This window comes from Sarcophilus harrisii, chromosome 1 (genome assembly GCF_902635505.1).
Source record: "Sarcophilus harrisii chromosome 1, mSarHar1.11, whole genome shotgun sequence".
Classification (NCBI taxonomy): domain Eukaryota; kingdom Metazoa; phylum Chordata; class Mammalia; order Dasyuromorphia; family Dasyuridae; genus Sarcophilus; species Sarcophilus harrisii.
The window spans coordinates 132,822,418-132,843,094 of record NC_045426.1 but is presented as its reverse complement, the minus strand read 5'-3'; the positions used below and the strand labels follow the sequence as shown (position 1 = coordinate 132,843,094).

Genomic DNA, 20,677 nt, shown 5'->3' with positions numbered 1-20,677 from the left:
CTACAGAGTTGCATTCTTGGAGTGATATGATTTTTAAGAAATGACATGCACCTGAATTCTGGCTCTACGACTTATTATGTGAGCTTCAGCAAGTCACTCACCCTCTCAGGCTTCAATTTTCCCACCTGTAAAAATTTTATTATATTTCTCTAACTCCCCTTCTCACTTAAAATAAAAATTTAATGTTCTCTGTTTGGGTAGTTTGCACACTTGTACTTAAAATAAATATAAAATTAATATGAATATAAAAAGTAGTGGTTAGGTGACCAAAATTCTTTATTACCTCATGGGGTTTCTATATCTGAGGCTGCTAAGGTAGGGAAATATTACATAAATGATTAGAAGTGCCAAACACAAGCCCTGTATCCCAAGCAGGTTCTGTCCCTTCCTGTGCCTGCCAAAATGATATTAATACCCTGTTTGTTGCACATTTTACTCTTGTTCCACATTTATCTGTCAGGTAATCTATCTAAGCAGCTTCCATCTTAGACTTAGAAATAAATATGAATCATCATTATTTCAGAGTCTAAAACAATTATTGGCTGCAGCCGACTTTTATGAAGTCTACATTCCAAAGAACACAAAAAGTTCCATCTTTACTCTCTTACAGAAACAGGTAAGAAGTAAACTTTTGTCTTTATTTTTCTAACAGTATTGCTTTTCCTCTTTAGTTTCCATTTCATAATTGTCCCTTGTTATTCCACAGATCTGTGGCATCTCAGAGTCTAGAGTTAAGGAAAATGAAAATGAAGCTGTACAATGTTTCCTCATTCTGGGTAAGAACATCTGGTAGGAAGCAAAAAAAGCTAACTGAATGCCAAGCACTCAATGTAAATGGGACCCTAGTGCATTCTCAATAAAAATGTTGACTAGCAGTGATGAAGAAACACTGACAGGCATATCACTAGCTTTTTTTTCACTTAATACTGTCCCTCCTTTGGATTCCTTCTTATATCCTTCCATGCTTCCAGTGATTGTCTCCAAAGCAACTCCTCATTTATTCAGTGTTTACTTTAGATTTTCATAACCAATCTGATCCCACCTGAAACGTAAACATATCCAATTTGAACAAGAGACCTTCTCTACAACATCCCTAAAAATTCTGTTTATCCAAACTCCACTTGAAGATTTTCTTTTATGAATAGCTCACTATCAATTCTACATTTGAACAGCTCTAAAGGTTATGAAATTTTTGCTTATAGTAACATAACATCTGCCTTTTAGTGACTTCCATCCATTGTTTCAGGATCTGCACTTTGGGGCCACATAAAACAAATATAGGCTTCTTCCATATGGCAGCCCTTCAAATACTTGGTAATAGTTCCCAGTCTCCTATCCACCAGGTTAAACAAACAATTTTTCTAAACAGAACTCATTTAATCTGGATTGCAATCATCTCATTATCTCAGATACCCTTACTGGATATTTTCAAATTTGTTGGGAACTGAACACTTTACTCATGTTGTTGCTTTCCTTTTTCTAAATTCCCTGTCTCTATAATGCTGTGATTAGTCAACATTGTTGATAAAATATTGAATTGTCAATCCACTAAAATAATAAAATACTTTTAATATTAACTGTTGTCTAGACATCCTTCCCACAGCCTATTCTTCAACAGATGACTCTTTATATCCCAATTATAGTTCACGTTATTGGAATTAGCCCATTGTTCCAACTTAAAATTTTTTTAGATCCTAATTTTCTTGTACTATGGATACTTGCAAAGTGCACAATCCATGCTATCATCCAAGTCACTGGAAAATTTTCTTAGTGCCCTATTATTTCTATATGAAGGATAAAGGCATTTTTCTGATGGTACTGGAAAAGGAATTTGCCATTGGCTAAGAAAAGTATGGCCATATCCCCTGTAGCCTTTTTTCAGTTAAATAAAAAAAAATCTTAATTTCTCTCCCTTCACTTGCCCACTTCAGGGAGCAGGAGAAAGGGAGAGGGAAGGAAGCCTATAGCAAATATGGATAGTTAAATATAACAACTTGTTGTTTTATATATATATATATATATATATATATATATATGTATGTATGTATGTATATAATATCATTGTGCACCTTCTAACCTCTATTCACTGATCCTTGTCCTTCCCACTAAAACCATTCAGAAAAAGTCAATCTTTCTTCCATTAGACAGTCCTTCAAATATTAAAAGCACAGCAATTATGCTCCCTCTGTGTGCATCATTCCCCACAATAAATACCTCCCAGGTTTATCAATCTTTCTTCTTTTAACATCATTTTGAGTTCCTTTATCATTATGGTTGGTTTCCTGTGAATGTGTTCCCCTTAATTAACATCTGCTTTAAAATGTGACATCCGGAACTGAATGAACACAATATTCCAAATGTGCTCTGATTAGTAGAGAGTTCTACAAAATCATAACCTCCTCTATTTTGGACATAATATAATTCTATTAATGTAGCCTAATGTAGTAAAAATGTATTAGCATTTTTGACATCCATATTACATCGTTGACTAATGGAGAGATTACAATCAGATTAAATCCCTAAAACTTTGCACACATGAACTGGCTCTAAATCATTCCATCTCCTAAAGTGATGTGTACGATTTTTGTATCTTTCTCTATTAAATTTCACTTTATTAGATTTGACACGTTGTTTCAGCCTATTGAAGTTTTTGGGGATCCTGACTGTGAATTCCATTAATTAACTATCCCTCCCAGCTTTGTGTCATATGCAAATTTGGTAAGCATGGCACATCTTCCTCTAAATTATTGATAAAAAAAAAATGAAGAGCAGAACTAAATAAAAGACAGATCCCTGAAGTGTGCCACTAGAGATGTCCCTCCAGATCGGCATCAATCCATTGAAACTACAATCTTTATAGTTGAGTGGTTATTCAACAAGGTATGAGTCCATTCAATTTTACTATCATCCAGTCCACATTTCTTCATCTCGCACACAAGAATCTTGTATCAGAAAATAATTTGTCAAATGCCCTGATAAAATCTAGATATGTTTTATCAGAGATAATTCTTTCATCTTCCAGTCTGCTAGATCTATACAAAAACTTATAAGTAAGCAAACAAATAAATGCATAAATATATAAAGGAGACTGAGATTAATTTGCTATCTTTTTTTGGTTCATTTAGTTCTAAGTGTTAACTTTCCCTCCTCCTGAGCCCTTGAAGATGATCTATTTTATGATCTATTGTAGAATATTTCTAGGTATTTATGTCAAAGTCATTATACTATTCTATAATTTTTTCTGTTTTTAAATGATTAAAACAATAATAATAGAAGAGAGAAAGGATAAGAAAGTAAAAGCTTCAAGATAGAAGCAAGTTTTTACCTATAAACCACATATTCCAGAGAGCACAGTGGAAGGGATAGGCAGATTTGGAATGATACTAGTGGGGATGAAGGGAAGGACAGTTATATGATATGTGTACAGTGATAGAAGACGGTTCAAAATCATTGGAATGAGTAAAGTATGATGGGATGGGAATATGTTAATTACTGAAGAATGAATTCTGATAGGTTATCATCATTTGTAAAAGAATAGGTTGATAGTACAAGTAAGCAATGAGGCTGAACTTTCTTATGATAAATAGATTCCTTCATTTCAAGACAGTCTCAGAGTGGAGTTGTCTTAAAGCATCAAGTTGTCTGTAACTAAAGAAGATGGAGCAGAATATAGGGAGAGTACCTATGTAAGAGCAAGGCAACAAATGTGGAGTATGGGAGGGAAAAGTGACAAGAGGATAATAGAATGTATGACTCAATAAAGACCCCCTCCTATGAGAAAATTGATTAAATAGGTCAGCATTGCCTCAATTGAACACATCTTATTTTCCTATGTTTCATGTAGATAGCTAGTATGTAACCTGGTATCCTCAGATAGTAGGAGAAAGTGAAAGGGGCCTCTAACACAGTCAGTGCTGGTACATTCTTGTGGCAGGATAAAGAATAGACAGGAATAATGGATTATGATCTGCATTAATAAAAGTACTTTCCATATTCATGAACTCACAGATAAATTTTTGTTCTCCTCATTTGATAATGATTTTTATCCTTTTTTCTAATAAGTTAATGGTCTGACTGTAAATGATTCTATCAGTCATTTCCTGTGAGAATGTAATCAATTTCATTTGGTTTCATTTTATTTGGTCTTTGCTATGTTCAACACTTTTGGATTCTCTTCTTGAAGAACGTATTCATGATATAGAAATAAATGCTTTCTTCCTTTTTTATGTCTGTGAATTCCTCATGAGATCTCCCATTGTTCCTCATCATATCTATTGTCCTCATATTTTTGATAACTTTACCTGGGTATTTGCCTCCTTTTATCTATTCTTCACTTTATAATACTGGATCAAATTAACAAGTCTCCAACCAAAAATATTGTTTCCAGTCTTTGTTAAATGTGCACTCTTCCTAACTAGGAACCAGTATCTTAAGCCCATGGTATATAATATACTAAACCCTCTTCTTCAGCATTGTCTTTATGGAGATACTATTTTCCCAAGTACTTCTTTCTATTCCAAAGTTTCCATCTGATTTTTTTAATTTTCTGGGTTTGTTTTTTTTTAAAGAATAGGAAAAAGAAAGACAGAAAAGGAAAATAAAACAAAACAATAAAAAAAACAGAATGTTGTCATGTACCTGGAAATATCAGGAATGATTGAAAATATGTAAAAGTAAATTTCCATTCAAAGCATATATAATAGAAGGAATTATATTCATGAGTGCCCATCTTTTCCTTGCTTCCTTGCAGGTTGTTCTTTTTTTTTTTCTAATGTATACTTTTTTTTACTTTATTCTTTTTTCCCCTTTCATCTCCTCTCACTTCCCTCAAGCAGGCTATACTTAAACACAGGTATATTTAATAGATATATACATACACATATATGTGCACACATACACAGTCAAGCATACAGTTAGGCACACACATATATACCCACCCAGACACCCACAGATACACACACACACACACACACACACACACACATCCACCCACCCACCCCCACACACTCACACACATTTACACCCATCCAGAGGCCCACACACAGATATACATATATCTATATTCACTCCTACTTCTTGTTGTAGTGGTTGTGCATATCTCTTCTTTCCTATGCTGACTCTTCTACTTTAATTCTACTCCTTAACTTGCCTTAAATTTAACTCCTATCCATAAATCCCTCCCTTGTCTTCTTATGCCACCCTTTGTTTCCCCTTCCATCCATCTCTCTCCTTTTATACAGATCTTTATAGATCTTGGAAAGTATTATACCCTTCTTGGTATATATGTGGTGTTACTTATTTAATGCATTCTTGATGTAAGTTTTCAGAACAACAAGCCCTCTTCCCCCTTCTAATGCCTCTTGTGTCTATTCTTCCTCTGCATCTCATTTAACTCTTTTTTTTCAAGCTACCCAATTACTGATATCAATCTTAAACATACAGTATATATTTCTATGTAAAAAACATAAATGATTTTTCCATGTTAAGTTCCTTGAAATTAATCTTGGATATTGGTTCTTATATGTTAAATTTTCTATTGAGTTCAGGTTTGGTTGAAAATATAAAGTCCTGAAAAATGTGCAAGTTCATTGAATGTCCATTTTTTCCATTCAATTTTATAGATAATTTTGCTGGCTATGATATTTTTGGCCATAAACCTAATTCTTTTGATTGCTGATATATATGATTCCAGGACCTACAGTCTTTTTATTGTGGTTGCTACTAAATCCTGTATAATTCAAATTTACCTCCTGCATATTTGAATTTTTTTTCTTTTTTCTTGCAAAATTTCCTCTTTGATCTGGGGGTTTCAAAATTTGGCAATAATATTCCTATGTGTTTTTCTCTTTGAAGTGATGATTGGTTAATTTTTTTCCTATTTCTACTTTTCCCACATGTTCTATTACTTCAGAATAATTATCTTCAATTGTTTCTTGTATTACTGTGTCAATGTCCTTTTTTTGGTCACAGCTTTCAGTCCAATTATTCTTAAATTTTCTTGATCCATTCTCCAGATCTGTTGGGTTTTTTTATATATAACATGTTCACATTTTATTCTATTTTTTCATCCTTTATATTCTGTTTTATTTCTTGGTCTATTACAGCTTCACTGGATTTCCATTGGCCAATTCTAATTTTTAAAGAGTTATTTTCATCTTTAAGACTCTGTCTCTTTTTCTAGTTGGACAACTTTTTTCACATTCTATTTTCTTGTCTGGTTTTGATTTAGTTAGTTTTTTAGTTTTTCCTCAATGTCTCTCATTTGCCTTTTAAATTCTTTTTTGAGTTCTTCTGTAAGTTCTCTGGGCAGGGAGACATTTCACGTTACTTTTTGGGGTAGAAGAAGCTCTTTTTATTTCAGTATCCTCCTCTGAAGATGAACTCCAATCTTCCCTGTGCTAATAGTAAGTTTCTATGGTTGGATCTCTTCTGCTTTGTTGGTTCATTTTTTAATGAGTATTAGTATAAGCACTTCTAACCGTGGGATGCTGGGGATGTTGCCTCTAGTTTTACTTCAGCTCTCCTTTCTGACTGGAAATCCAAACTAACAGCTTCCCCCCCTCCTTCCAATGCTTGAAGCCAGCAGCTTCCCTGCCCTACTGCTTCTGCACTAACCAGGGTACTGGTTCCTTCTCTCTTGGAGCCATCTCTGCAGCACTGGTAAGCTTGGTGTTCTGATCAGCAGAGGTTTCCTCTATCTTCTGGACTCAGACCGCTACTCTGCACACATAATCCAGGAGATGAAAGTTTCTGTGGTTCCTGCTGAAGCTCTAGCCAAACCCAGATAACCCCAGGGGTCCCCTCTTAGTGTTTCTGCAGAGTTAGCTTGGAGGTATTTTCCCTTCACAACAATTAATCCCCAGGCTGGAGATTATTTTTTTCAGATATTCTTGTTTGTATCATGAGAACCCCTGTTCTACCCCCTTCCCCCAGCATCTTTAATTGTTCACTAGTCTGTGTTCACCCTGAGGTGCAAATTTGCTCTGTTTGTGAGGGAAATCTGGAGAGCTCGAAATTTATTGACCTATTCTGCCATCTTCCCAGAATCCTCCTCCATCTGAAATTTTAAAAAGCGATAGGAAACACAACCCACATATCCCCAAACTTTCAGTTTTCTTCCAGGAGTTAAATCATTAGGGATATTTCCTGATTTTTTTTTAAAGTTTGATATAATTGTCAGCTATTATGAGAATGAGGGTAAAGAAGAAAGAAGAAGGAAGAAGAAGAAAAGAAGAAGAAGATGGTGGGGGGGGTGGTAATTATAAGTATCATAGATTTTACATATGTTAGAAAAAGTGTGTAGCTTTTGGCAGATTTCATATTTCATGAAAATTATATTTGCAAGAAACAACAAATTATCCTCTCTGCTTTTCTTAGCTAATTTCCCTTAAATGAGGAATCATATATCACCAAGATTCATCACTTTCTCCCAAAACTAATATCTGATTTCTTAAGATTTCATTGCTATGTGCCAGGAGTTTATCCAGCCAAATGTAAAAAAATAATAGCATCATACAATTTTAGAGTTGAAAGAAACTTTAGAGATAATCTAAAACAACCTACTCAGTTGAGAGATTAAAGGTCTGGTCTGTAGTCACCTAGCTAGAACTGAATCTGCATCACTGTAAACGTACTTTTCAAATCGAGTTGAATTGAATCTTTTCCTTCTACTCAACCAGCTTTTACAGCAGTTCCCGTATCCTTCTTTAAAATACACATGCTTAAAAAAGAAAAATAAAATTATCAAAGAGGCAGCTAGATGGAACATTAAAGCACTGGTCCTAAAGTCAGGAGGACCTAAGTTCAAATTCAACTTCAGATATTTAACACATAACTAGTTGTATGGCTCTGAGCAAGTCACTGCCTCCCCCCAAAAAAACCAAACCAAACAAACAAACAAAAAAAAGCATGGTTTACTTGTGACTTTAAAACACTCCAGTGGCTCCATAAGAATCCAGTGAAATGTAGATTGTTGTTTTTCATAGATACCCTGATAAATTTTAACTTCTTTCTTTAAATCTTTGGCCGGTGGCACTGACCAAAGGAATAAAGAAGCCATAGAACTGCTTGGATACAGTACAGGACTGAGAGCCATGTCTGCACTGTATCAGTCCAGAGTCAGAAGTGCATAACAAATTCCTTCCTTCTTATCTGGCTCTCCCTAATCAGGAAAAGTATGAAAGTGCATTCACTGTGAGCAAAGCATTGTTTTGATCATGTTCTTTGGAACTACTAGGAAATCACCAAGCAGAGATTGGAGGTGGGAACAGAAACCAAACATGTCTCCATGACTCTGTGACACTGAAAAAACTGTGATCCAACGTGACAAAATTACTGAAGGAGGGATGATGCTTATTCTTTGCAGGAGATTGGAGGAAAACATGGGCTGAATATAAGGCAAACCTAATAATTGGATTGTCCTGAAGTAGAATAAGACTGTCTAGAAGATTCTGGCAATATAGCAGAGGCTAGATTGACTGTGATTGGAAATATAGGCAGGATTTCTGTCTTGATTCCTGTTAGATGACAGCTACATTATGTGCAAAGAACACTGACTTTGGGATCAGGTTCCCTGTATTAGAAACCGAGTTTTACTATTTACTTAGCTTTGTAATTTTATCACTTTAACTCTTTCATTTTGTTTTCTCCTCCTGAAAAATGAAGTCAAAGTCCTAAGAGCAAATTCTGCCTTGAACACTTAATGGTTGTATGTCCCTAATACTAAGGTCTATTCACCTCTAAATCTATGATCCTATGAACTGTTATCTGTAAGGTCTTTTCCACCTATAAATTCCTTTTTTCCTTTTTTGAAATAACTTCTGATACTGATTCTGTAATTTTACTCACTATAATGCCACAATCTAGGATTTTGCTTTGGTAATCTGCTGTTTTCTTCAAATGTATAATTTGATATGAAGTTAAATCCTCCCTGATCTCAGGATTCTTCCACTCCTACAGTGCATTCCAATACATTAGACCTGCTGGAATTTTTTGAAGAACAAGTGAGATTCGGTGATGAGAATATCAGAGTGGGAACATTCTCTTTTTTAAGATCTGCTGTCTATGCTGATGGTAAGTAAGAGAAAACTAAAATGTGAAAGGCTTCCTTTAGATCCAGAAGCTTACCCCAAAACCTAAAAAACTCCTGTACATTCTGCTCCATTGCTCTCCCAAATCTATTTCATAATACCCTTCTTAGTGCCTGTTTTACCTCTTTAATAGATTTATTTTTAATTTTTTATTATTTCATGATTCTAGCATTATTGAGCTTCTAACTCTTGGGTTCTTTAAAATACACATTTTATTTCACTTTTTCTTCTATCATATTCATAGAAAATTGTTAATTGGATAGCTAAACAAATCTTTACTTTTTTTCCATAAAGACCTATATATTTTTAAGGAAACCAGTCTCCTCTACCCATCTTTTTACTCAGTCCAGCCTAGTATTCTGACCCCTAATCTTCCATCCCTACACCAAGACTTGACTGCAGTACTTGAGCCTCTCCCATTCCATTCCCCAAGCAAATGTAACTGAGCACCTGCTGAACATCCCACTTTACCCATGTTCAGCCATAACCTCTGCATGTCTGTATGTATAATTTGTATAGAATAGTTTTCAAAATAGATGTAAGATTTTCACAATTCTGTGAGTATCAAGAAAAAAATGTTGCTGCTACTGCTAGATCCATTGCTGATTACAAGTCACTAAACTTTTATATAACTTTTCAAAACACTTAAATATTTAGTATTATATTGGCTCATCATGGTGTCCCTTTGAGGAAAGCAGTGCAGGTTTTGTTATTTCTATTTCACAGATGATGAAATTGAGTCTCAGAGAGTTTGATGTCTTCCTAAGATCCCACATCTAGTGACATCTGGAATATATGAAGGGGTAAAATTATGAAGAACTTTAAATGTCAAGTAGAGTACTTTATATTTGATCCTAGAGCCACAATTAGAAGTCAGATCTCCTGACAAGGTGGTAATATATTGGAGAAAGGATTAAAATGCAGAAGGATGGAATTTATTAGAGAAATAGGAAGAATAAAAGAAGATAAAATCATACATGGGAAAAAAACCTTAAACATTTACTACAATGGAGAGTTCAAATAATCAATACCAAGCAAAGTTAGGGATACTAGTGTTATTGTTTTTTTTTAAACAAGAATCAGATTATATTCAAATAAATAGATCATGTACAGACCATAAAGGAACCCTCCACACCTTCCCCAAAAAAACCCAGCTGATTGAGATAGCATCAAGGGATTATATATTTGGAGCTGGACTTAAGAATCATTGAATGGACAAGTAACTAAAAGTTCTTTCAATTGCAGCCTATTTATTACTAACAAAGTTAAGCACAAATAATATATTTGAAATCGCTGTAGCATATAGTTATGGGGACTTAACAAAATAAATTAACCACCAAGAAGAACCCAGAGGAATAAAAGCAGTACCATTGCCCAGCAGCATCTACTAACATGCATCAATGATGCCATACTTTAAAGGGATTACGAGAAATTGATGAGAATTGGTTCAAAATAGAACAATCAAAACTAGTGAAAAGGTGTGGAACTAAAATGAGAGAAAACAGCATTAACAAATATTACTTTTGATTTTATAACAGGAAGATGTGATTATCTTCAATTCTCTGAGGAATTCTCTTGAGTCTCAGAATAGTTTAGGTTGCTCTTTAATAGTGTCTCTTTGTCTTTGTGTTTTTCAGAGCCCAAATTGAGGGATTATATTACTTTAATTGAAAGGACAGTCAAAATCGCCATGGATGATTACAATATAAAAGTAAGAGGTTGGATAGGATCTTTCATTTGCTTGTCAGAAAAGGACTGCATAAAATGGTCATGAGACTTTGAACTATAAATTAGAATGACAAAAAGAAAAGTGTTAGAATCATAATGCCCAAAATTCAATTCACCTTTTTCTTTAAAAAAATATATATTCCACAAAACTGAAATTCTATAGAAAAAACAGACCTCAGAAGGAAACATTATGGGATATATTTGAATTAATCATATCACTGAGTAATTTCAATTATTAATAAATTGTCTTACTTTTCCTAACATATATAGCATAGAAACAAGTACTGAATAAATGTCTAATAGACATTAAAGTTTTCTCCTTAATACTTAGTAAAGAAACTTTTATTTTTGTACTTATCATAAATAGAATAAAGAGTCTTGCAGATAGGAAGTGCTTGGATACATGTTTGATGGATGAAGGCCTCAGCTCTAGAAGAAGATATAGGCATTTTACTAGGTCACATTAAGTAAAGATAGTACATCAAATCTCCAGGTTACCCATTCACCAAAATTCTCTAGAGCATTTAGCATCTAACTTCTTTCTGATATATAGTAACTGATTTTAAAATAATCATAGCTTCATTGACTCTACACAGTGGTCGGGTATAGTGAATAGACAGGTTATGTTTTATGTGAGAAAGATCAAAGAGAGTTCCTGGGGAGAATTTGGGGCCAAAGGAAAATTCACTGAATCCTTAAAGGCAAAGTGCTGGGCCAAGGAAAATTTGTAAGGGATAGGATACCTTTGTACTTCCTTTCTGAGGATGCCATGCTTATGCTGCCTACTGTGGTATCTTGCCTGACCTTGCCTTCCCTTGTCAATGTCTTGTGTTCAGATATTCTTCTGCTGTCTTCCGATTGAGAGAATACCAATCAAATCAACTAATCCACTATTATGTAGTAAATTACTAATAATATTTGAGCATACTTCTACTATTCTGAGCTTTTGTTAAAAAGAAGTAATATTTTACCTACAAAAAAGTTATTTTCTAGCTATAAAATTCCAAATGATATGGCAGGAGGGAGTTAGTTTTGGTGATACAAATAGGCCTTGCTCTCAAATAGAATTCTAATGGAGGAAAAGTTTGAAATGCACAAAATGGATGAAAGTAACTGGAGGGAGCAGGAAAGGGCTCCTATAGGAGACTAATTTTGAGGTAGGTTTTGATGGAATGCAGAGAAGCTAGGAAGTGAAGATGAGGAAAAAGAGCATCCCAGGTATGAAAGACAAACAAAAAGGGCCTGAGGTGAGATATAGAGGTTCATGTTCAAGGAATAGGAAGTAATATTTTCTCATTACATTACTTTTGAAGAATATTTTATTTTAGTGACTCAGGAAAGTAAAAGAAATCAAGTTTTGTTCCATTTAACATCATATATCATATACACATTTTCATTATTCTAGGTGAGGACTTCTATTCTCCTCCTCATCCAGAGCATGTGTGAAAAGGGCTACCTGGAAGCAAGTGAAGGGTGGCAACTGATTGAATATATCTTCTTCCAGTTTGCATTTTCCAGGAGGAATTTGGTAGGATTCTGAGTACTATGTTTTCAGACTATTACTGGTCCAGAGCTTATGCCAGTAATATTCATCATTTATATCTGACTCTCCACCACCACCATACTGAAAGGAATTGTCTCAGTAAAATAACTGAAGCTTACTATAAGCTCTCTGAGATTATAACTGAACCCTGGCTGATTGATGACTCTTTGGTATAAGTGCTATGTAAGAAAGACCAGAGTCAAAATAATTTAAACTCAGGTTTTTCTCTATTTCAATAAAAACCATCTTCTTTTATTCTCTCTAGCATATTTTCACCACATAAACAAAAGGTCAAGAAAACCATCTTGTCCTTGGTTGTATAGATTGACAGAATCTTCTAGGCCATTATAAAAATAGCTGAGTAACACCCACTTCCTCTGGCATCATTAAACTATATAAAAATTCTATTTAGTTCGAGTATCACAGAGAATAATGTATACATACAAACAGACATATATATATATGTACATACACAAATATACACATACATATATATGCATATACTTATATATGTAATTTAACTACTTCTCTATGCCCATTTTTTATGAGATAAATCTAAGATTAATGATTTGTCAGGGATACTGTAGGAGGAATTTATTCTTCAGGTTGGACTAGACGACCTCCAAAGTCCCTTTCAATTCTGGGATTATATAATGCTCTTATTCTATGGAGAAATGTCACAAAATTTCCAATAGAGAAGGATCAACATAAAAAGTAAGTATCAAATAATGGTAGTATTTTTTAATCAAGTGGGGAGCCTGACATTGGAGACAAGGTTCTATGTCTACAGAACTACCCATGAATCTCCAACCCTTTTAAACCTAGTCTAAATTCTTGACCAAGTATATATTCTCCACCAAAGATTTGCCAAAGTGAAAGACAGAGTTAAAGAATCTGATTCTTAGGAAGTAACCAGTTTTGTCTTTCTTAAAGGTGGATCCAATAAGGCCCATCAACCAGGAGTACTTGGTGGCAGAAAATTCTGTCCTAGAAATTTCTCTCCAAGTCCTACGGGGATTGGACCCACTAGTTAATGGAATGCCCCAAGTAAGTAATCTTATCTTTGTTGCCCTTGAGCTAGAGATAAAATATTTCGTGGGCATACCCCTTTCCTGTGGATTGAACTTTGGGTAGAATTTATCTCAGCTGGAAATATACAAACATTTCATCTCTATTTGGTGAGCCATTATCTGAGCCTCTATCATGAAGTAAGTGGTCACATTGTTGCAGGAATCTTAGATTTGTTTTTAGAGGGAATAACAGCAGTTTAGTGACCTAGGCAAGTTAGGTCCTAATTTGCCTTAGTTCAAGGCCCCAAGGTCTTCTCTGTGTCCTACCCACTCATAGCCTTTTTCTTTCCCTTACTTACATCATCTAGATCCTTCTTGTTGACTATAGATAATTGATTTAATACTTTGACAAGCTGAGATTACTTATTTAGTCAAAATAGATATTAATTAGCAGATAATTCACCATTCAATATTTCAGCATTTTTTGTGTGTATATAACACTTTTTGAAGTTTTTTTAGTCTCTTCTCTCCCAAACTTCTTGAAAAAAGTAGACCAATCCCTAATGATTACTCCTTCTCACCATTCTTCAGCCCAATCCACTGTTCCTTTCTACTCTCCATTAAGGCTGTTCTTTCTAATAGCATTTTCTAGCCATCTTTGCACCATGTCCCCCCTGTATTTAGACCACAAAATCTCCTCTCCCATTCCACTGAGATCATGAACTTTGCTCCTAGAACCATCTTGGGCTCTAATTGGTGAGCTCTCATCTTATATTCCCTAAAGTCAAGCTTCTACTTTTATTTCCCAGTCATCATGCTCCACCCCTTCCCATCTTCCATTTATGTTTTATCTTTCTTCCTTAAAAAATAAACTCCTTGATGTCAGAAAATGTCTAATTTACATGCATGCTATAGTTCTTAGCATAGTGCCTGGCACAATCAGAAATTAATAAATTTTTTGTGTGTGTGTGATGGCATCAATAATCCCTTCACCGACCAGAACATTTGCAACTTTATAATACTCTTTCTTCTTCATACTCTGTCCTCTCTGTCTTCCATAACAATACATCCTCCAAATTCTCCTTATATTCTAGATGTTTGTTTTTCTGTTTTCAATGGCTCTTCCTCTTCCTCCTTCTAGTTCTTTGACATTTCCTAAAGCTATAGCTGTCTATATCTTTATCAAAAACCTTTACAAATTTCTCTTAATCTAGTGTTCATTTAGGCTTTCCTATCAAATCTGGAATAAAAGGAAAATTACTCCAAAGATACCCTATTCCACTTGGGAATAGCTTCAATAATTCCCCTTTTTGGGCACCATTATTATTAGTATCTCTCTCATATATATATACACCACCCCCTTCAAAAAACACTTTGTAAAAAAATAAACACATAAAGCAAAACAAAAAAGTAAGATAGAAAAGGATGGACAAATTGTAATATTTCAGAAGAGAAAGCAATAGGAATTTTGTCACTAACTGGATAAGGGAAAACAAAAAGATAGGAACAAAAGACAATTGCAAAGTTTCAAGATTCAAGATCTAAATCCCTTCTTGTTTTATGAAGCTTTCCCAAGTCACCCAGACCATAACTATATCTCCTTTTTCTCAACTCCTGTAACCTTTATTATATATTATCCTCACCTACTTTTTAATCTGTGTGATGGTATTGTCAGAATTCTGGCCCTTGTCTTTGGAGTTTTTAAACTCTGAGAGATGAAAAAGATCTTAAGAAAAGGGATTTTAGTATCTTTGCAGCTGGGACTGATCCATATTTTGCAAGTGACTCCAAAATTTTGCCAAATGAGAAATCTCAGCTTATCAAAGTATTAAATCAGTTATCTATAGTCAATGAGAGTTAATATGGGACCACTTGCAAAAAAGTAATCAGATAATTTAACTCTGTTTTCAAACATGCTAACATAAATTTTGTGGATACAAAAGGACAATTTCCACTCCAAGAGGGACAGAGTTCATCTTTATAATATGAATATTTTTCTGGTGACATTTAAGATGGCCCAAAATTATGAAATACTATCATCTCAAAAACAAAAAAATCAAAAGTAGCCTAAGTACAAGAGCAGATCTATATTGGGCATAAGTAAGTTGTAATATTAAAAAATAACTTATGTATGAGATGTGACATGAAAGATATTGCCAAAGATCTCTAGCAAGAAAAGTAAAGAATCGCATGAACAGTAAAGGATAGTTCAATAGTTGTGTACTAGTAGCCACAATGCACGTATTTATTGATAAGAATCCCATAGGATTGTTGTTGATGAGATCAAATCCATTAGATTATTGAAATATTCCATATAGCACAACTATAGAACAAAAAGATATTGACATTCTCTTGAAGCAATGTTGTAACTGTATTTAACAGAATCTGACACAAATTTTCTAAATAAAATATTTATAAATAAATGATTGTTTATTTTAATTGAGCACATTTTTCTCTTTAAAAAACCTCTTCCAAGTGTGTTTTATTTTTAAACACTTACAAAAGCAGCCAATTTGGAGGATCTAATAGGAAGTTAGAATATGGTTTTCATTGTGGTTCACAATGGAAAATAAGCTTCAAAAAAAATCTACTTTTTAACAGAGTAATATGACTGTTTACAAAAGGGATTGTTTTTAAATAATACTTATATTAGCAATTTATCACTGACCTTGAAACATTTTTATTCTGCTTTCACTTTCATTTCTTTTCCAAATTTTTATTTTTCCATCTTTTATTTGATTCTTAAAAGTACTTTTTTGAGCTTTACCAGAAGTTCTTTTTATGACTGAGAACAATTCAAATTTTTCTTTGAGACTTTACATGGAGATGTTTAACTTTGTTATATTCTTCTGACTGTGTTTTGATCTTCCTGTCACTTTCTGTAGTCAAATTCTTTTTTGTTTGTATTTTTTGCTCACTTTTCTAGCATACTTCATGACTTTAATTTTTATATCAAAGTTGGGCTCTGCTCCTGAGGGAAAGGAGACACTATCCCAAGCTTCTTGTACAAAGGATATGAGCCCTTGCTACTGACCTATTGTGCTAGAGGTACAAGGCCTTTTCCAGACCTGTGCCAACCAGGTCTTCACAACTAACTTGCTGGGGCATGGCTGGCTGCTGGCCTACCTGGACATCACCTGCATTGTATGCACTTCGCCTTTACTTGAGTGAGATAAACTTTTCATGTTAATCTTCTGAATTTTCATCCATCCTTTTATTAGTTCTGCACTTCTATAATTCATTTTGAGATATTACAGTAGTTTGGAAGTGAATTTGGAAGAGTTTATGCAAGTTCCTTACTGACTATTTCTTAAACCTTTCTTAAGGACTTTGCTTGTAGTATGCAATTCTATAGAGAAAAAGAACATGTCTCATACTTTGTGCTTGAAACAATTTAATATGGGTCTAATTTGCAAGGTACTGCACTTGGTACTGAAAGAATTAGAATGAACAATCTTAAATTTAAAGGGTTAACTGAATCAATAACTTATTGAGAATGGCTGTTAATGTCAATTCACTGTATATTTTTAGAACAATTCAATTTAGAACATACTTTGGATGACAGAATTGATGATTTTCCCTCTCGCATTTTTTTCTGATTCTATCCTCTTTGATTGTTTAGATTTAAAAAAAACAGTTTGTGTCAGAAGGATTATGGAAAAATAAATATACTAATGCATTAGCAGTAAATCTATGAAGTAGCTTAACTGTTCTGAATTTCAATTTTGAAGTAATGCAAATAAAAATGACGAAACTGTGTATACATCCTTAAATGATATATAGCCACATGAAAAGAAGTTTTCCAAATAATTGAAAACTATAAATGACCACAATAAAAAATGTTTCGAATGCAAATTAAAACAACTCTTTGTCTCACTCAATACAAATTTATGTTTGAGAAGGATATTTTGTTAAGTGAAATATGGATAGAGAAAGAATTAGAATTGGGGATCCTAAGAAAGAACTACTATGGTAACCTAGATTCAAGCAAGTTTCAGCAAGAAATTATGAGACATTGGACTACACTGGTAGGATTATGAGGAAATTAAAAAAGAAATGACTCATTAAAAAGACATTAGAAGAAAGAATTGTTTAGACTGTAACATCAGATATGGAAGACTGGAAACAAAGCCATTCCAAATGAAAACAAAGTTGAAAGTTTAAATAGAACCAGTTGTGAATTTGAATTATTACTGTTTTTCAGTAATTGAAAAAGATTGAGGCTAAGCTGATAGTTAAGGTAACCCATACACCTGGTGGTTTCCCTTAGGAACATCAAGAATGAAATAATACTAAGACTTCTATTAATGATTCCATCTACCTAGTTTTCATACGAGGATCCCTTGTTTAAATTTTTTTTTTAATTATAGAGACATTTTATAGTATTTGCTAGTAACAGGATTTGACTTGTATATCCAAAAACAGATTGTATTATGGCATAATAAATAGAAACTGGGCTTGGAGTCAGAAAGACATGAATTCTAATTTTACCTCTAACACACCCTGACTGAGGCACTGTGGATAAATCACTTAATCTCTCCTTTCCATCGAGGCAACTCTCCAAAACTATAATTCATGAAAATAGTTATTGATCTATACTTCTATGCCACAAATTCCTTATGCATCTGAGATGAGAGTCAGAAACACACAGAGAGAAAGACAGACACAGGGAGACAAAACAGAGATATAGAAGGGGAAAAAATACTAATGGAGCTTTCTAATAGTAAAAGAAGAAAACCATAAATAGAGAAAAATGGAAAGGTATAACCCAGCCTTGATCTCTTACACTATATTTTCAACAGGTGCTATGGCCAAAACTCCTAACTTTTGTGGTACCAGTGGAATATACTGGAGTTCTGCCCTATCTGTTTAATATCCTTAGGATTCTGCTGATGGCAGAGGAGAAGAAGCAGTATGCTGATGAGTCAACAGCTCTTGTCATCTCTGCTGGACCAGGTTTGTACTTTTAAAAAACCCTACTGTTTTTCTTGTCATGGACATATTCCCATATAAAGCACGGTTCCTTCATGCTATCCAACTAGATTGAAGTGAAAACATGTTCTGAATCTAAACAGAATCATTCCAGTTCGACTAATATTACTATTTAACTTCTCTTTCTAGTGAAACTTCCTTCGGCTCAACAGCTACTGGCCAGACTTCTGGTGAGTATGGTTTAATAAAGCAGGGGAGGAGTATGTGGGGAAAAACACTGCAATGAAATTGAGAAAGCAGCTTTAAATCCCAGGTTTGTGGCTTGTACATATGTGTGGGACCTTGGGGGAATATCTTTTTTATTCTCAGTAGTATTTTATTTTTTCCAAATAAAAGTTGTTAATTTCCAAATAAAGTCGTTAACTGCTTCAAGTTGTTTTTAGTGGATTCTCTAGCATTCTCTAAAATAACCACCATGTTATCTGCAGAGAATGATAGTTTTCTTTCTTCATTGCCTGTTCTAATTATTTCAATTTCTTTTTCTTCTCTTAGTACTAAAACTAAATTTTCTAGTACAATGTTGAATAATAGTAGTGATAATGGGCATCCTTGTTTCACCCTGATCTTGCAGGAAATGTTTCTAGCTTATCCCTATTACATATAATGCTTGTTGATGGTTTTGGATAGATCATTTATCCTATGTTCTCTAGTGTTTTTTTTTTAATTAGGAATGTGTTTTAAATTTTGTCAAATTCTTTTCCTGCATCTATTTAGATGACAGTCAATCAAATTTCTGCTATTTGTTATTGATATGGTCAATTATGGTGATAGTTTTCCTTATAGTGAACCACCCCTGAATTCTTGGTATAAATCTCACTTGGTCATAATGTATTATCTTGATTATAAATTGCTATAATCTCTTTACTAATATTTTAATTGAAAATTTTTGTATCAATCTATAATTTTTTGACTGTTTTGGCACTTCATGGTTTAGGTATCAGCACCATATCTGTGTCATAAAAGGATTTTGTTAGAACTCCTTCTTCCCCTATTTTCCCAAATAGTTTATATGATATTGAAATTAATTTCTCTTTTACAAATGAATTCTACCAAATGTTTAATGTATCTAGCTCTGGAGATTTTTTTCTAAAGGAATTCATTGATGGCTTATTCAATTTCTTTTTCTAATATGGGGGTATTTAAGTATTTCATTTCCTCTTCTGTTAATCTGAAATTTATAATTTTGTAAATATCCATTTCACTTAGATTGTCATATTTACAGTTGGGGAAAATCACTCCTAATTATTGTCTTAATTTCCTCTTCATTGGTTTCCATTTTTGGAATTCACCATTTCCATTTTTGATACTGGCAATTTGGTTTTCTTTTTTCTTTTTCTTCTAATCAAATTGATTTATTTATTTTGTTGATTTTTTCATAAAAAATAAAACTTTTATTTATTCAATAGTTTTGTTTTAATTTTATTAATATCTCTGATTTTCAAAGTTTCTAATTTAGTATTTAATGGGAGTTTTTAATTTGTTCTTTTTCTAGCTTTTTTTTTTTTTGCCTGCCCAATTTTCATTGATCTCCCCTTCATCTATTTTATTTATGTAAGCATCTAGAGATATAAAATGTTCCTTAAGAACTGCTTTGGTTGCATCCCATGCTTAAGTTTTGAGATAACATAAAAATGTTATCTCATTCTCTTGGATGAAGTTATTGTTTCTATGATTTGTTGTTTGGCCCACACATTTTTCTAGGATTAGATCATTTAGTTTCCAAATAAATTTTTATTTATTCCATGGCTCTTTATTACATATAATTTTTATTTCATCATTATTTAAAAAGCATGAATTTAATATTTCTGTTTTCTGCATTTGATTGTGTTGTTTTTATATCCTAATATACTGTCAATTTTGTGTAAATGCCTTGTACCATTGAGAAAGTGTCTTCCTTTCTAATCCCATCCAGTAGCCTCCAAGGGTTATCAAACCTTAACTTTTCTAAAATTCTATTCATCTCCTTAACTTCTTGTTTATTTTGTGGTTACATTTATCTAGTTTTGAGAGAGGAAGAATGGGATACCCACTATTACAGTTTTGCTATTTCTTCCTGCAACTCTCTTAACTTCTCTAAGAATTTAGATGCTATGCTACTTGATGCATATATATTTAATACTAATAGTACTTTATTATCTATGATACTGTTTAGGAAGATGTAGTTTCCTTCCTTATTTCTTTTAATTAGTTCTATTTTTCCTTTATTTGGTCTGAGATCAGACAGCTACCCCTGCTTTTCTTTTTAACTTCAACTGAAACATAATATATTCTGCTACTACCTTTTACCTTTATTCTGTGTATGTATCTCTGCTTCA

The 20,677-nt window shown here is 33.5% G+C and overlaps 1 protein-coding gene across 3 annotated transcripts in view; it reads left to right on the top strand.

The window, feature by feature from the left end:
* MROH2B (maestro heat like repeat family member 2B) overlaps positions 1-20,677 on the top strand; it is an 87,357-nt gene that overhangs the window by 16,434 nt on the left and 50,246 nt on the right. For all 3 annotated transcript variants that reach the window (XM_031964522.1, XM_003759915.3, XM_031964528.1), the window contains 8 exons: positions 524-616; positions 707-776; positions 8,959-9,072; positions 10,727-10,800; positions 12,223-12,345; positions 13,294-13,407; positions 18,173-18,326; positions 18,492-18,532. In XM_031964522.1, coding sequence (XP_031820382.1) covers positions 524-616; positions 707-776; positions 8,959-9,072; positions 10,727-10,800; positions 12,223-12,345; positions 13,294-13,407; positions 18,173-18,326; positions 18,492-18,532 — 783 coding nt within the window. The remainder of the gene's footprint in view (positions 1-523; positions 617-706; positions 777-8,958; positions 9,073-10,726; positions 10,801-12,222; positions 12,346-13,293; positions 13,408-18,172; positions 18,327-18,491; positions 18,533-20,677) is intronic.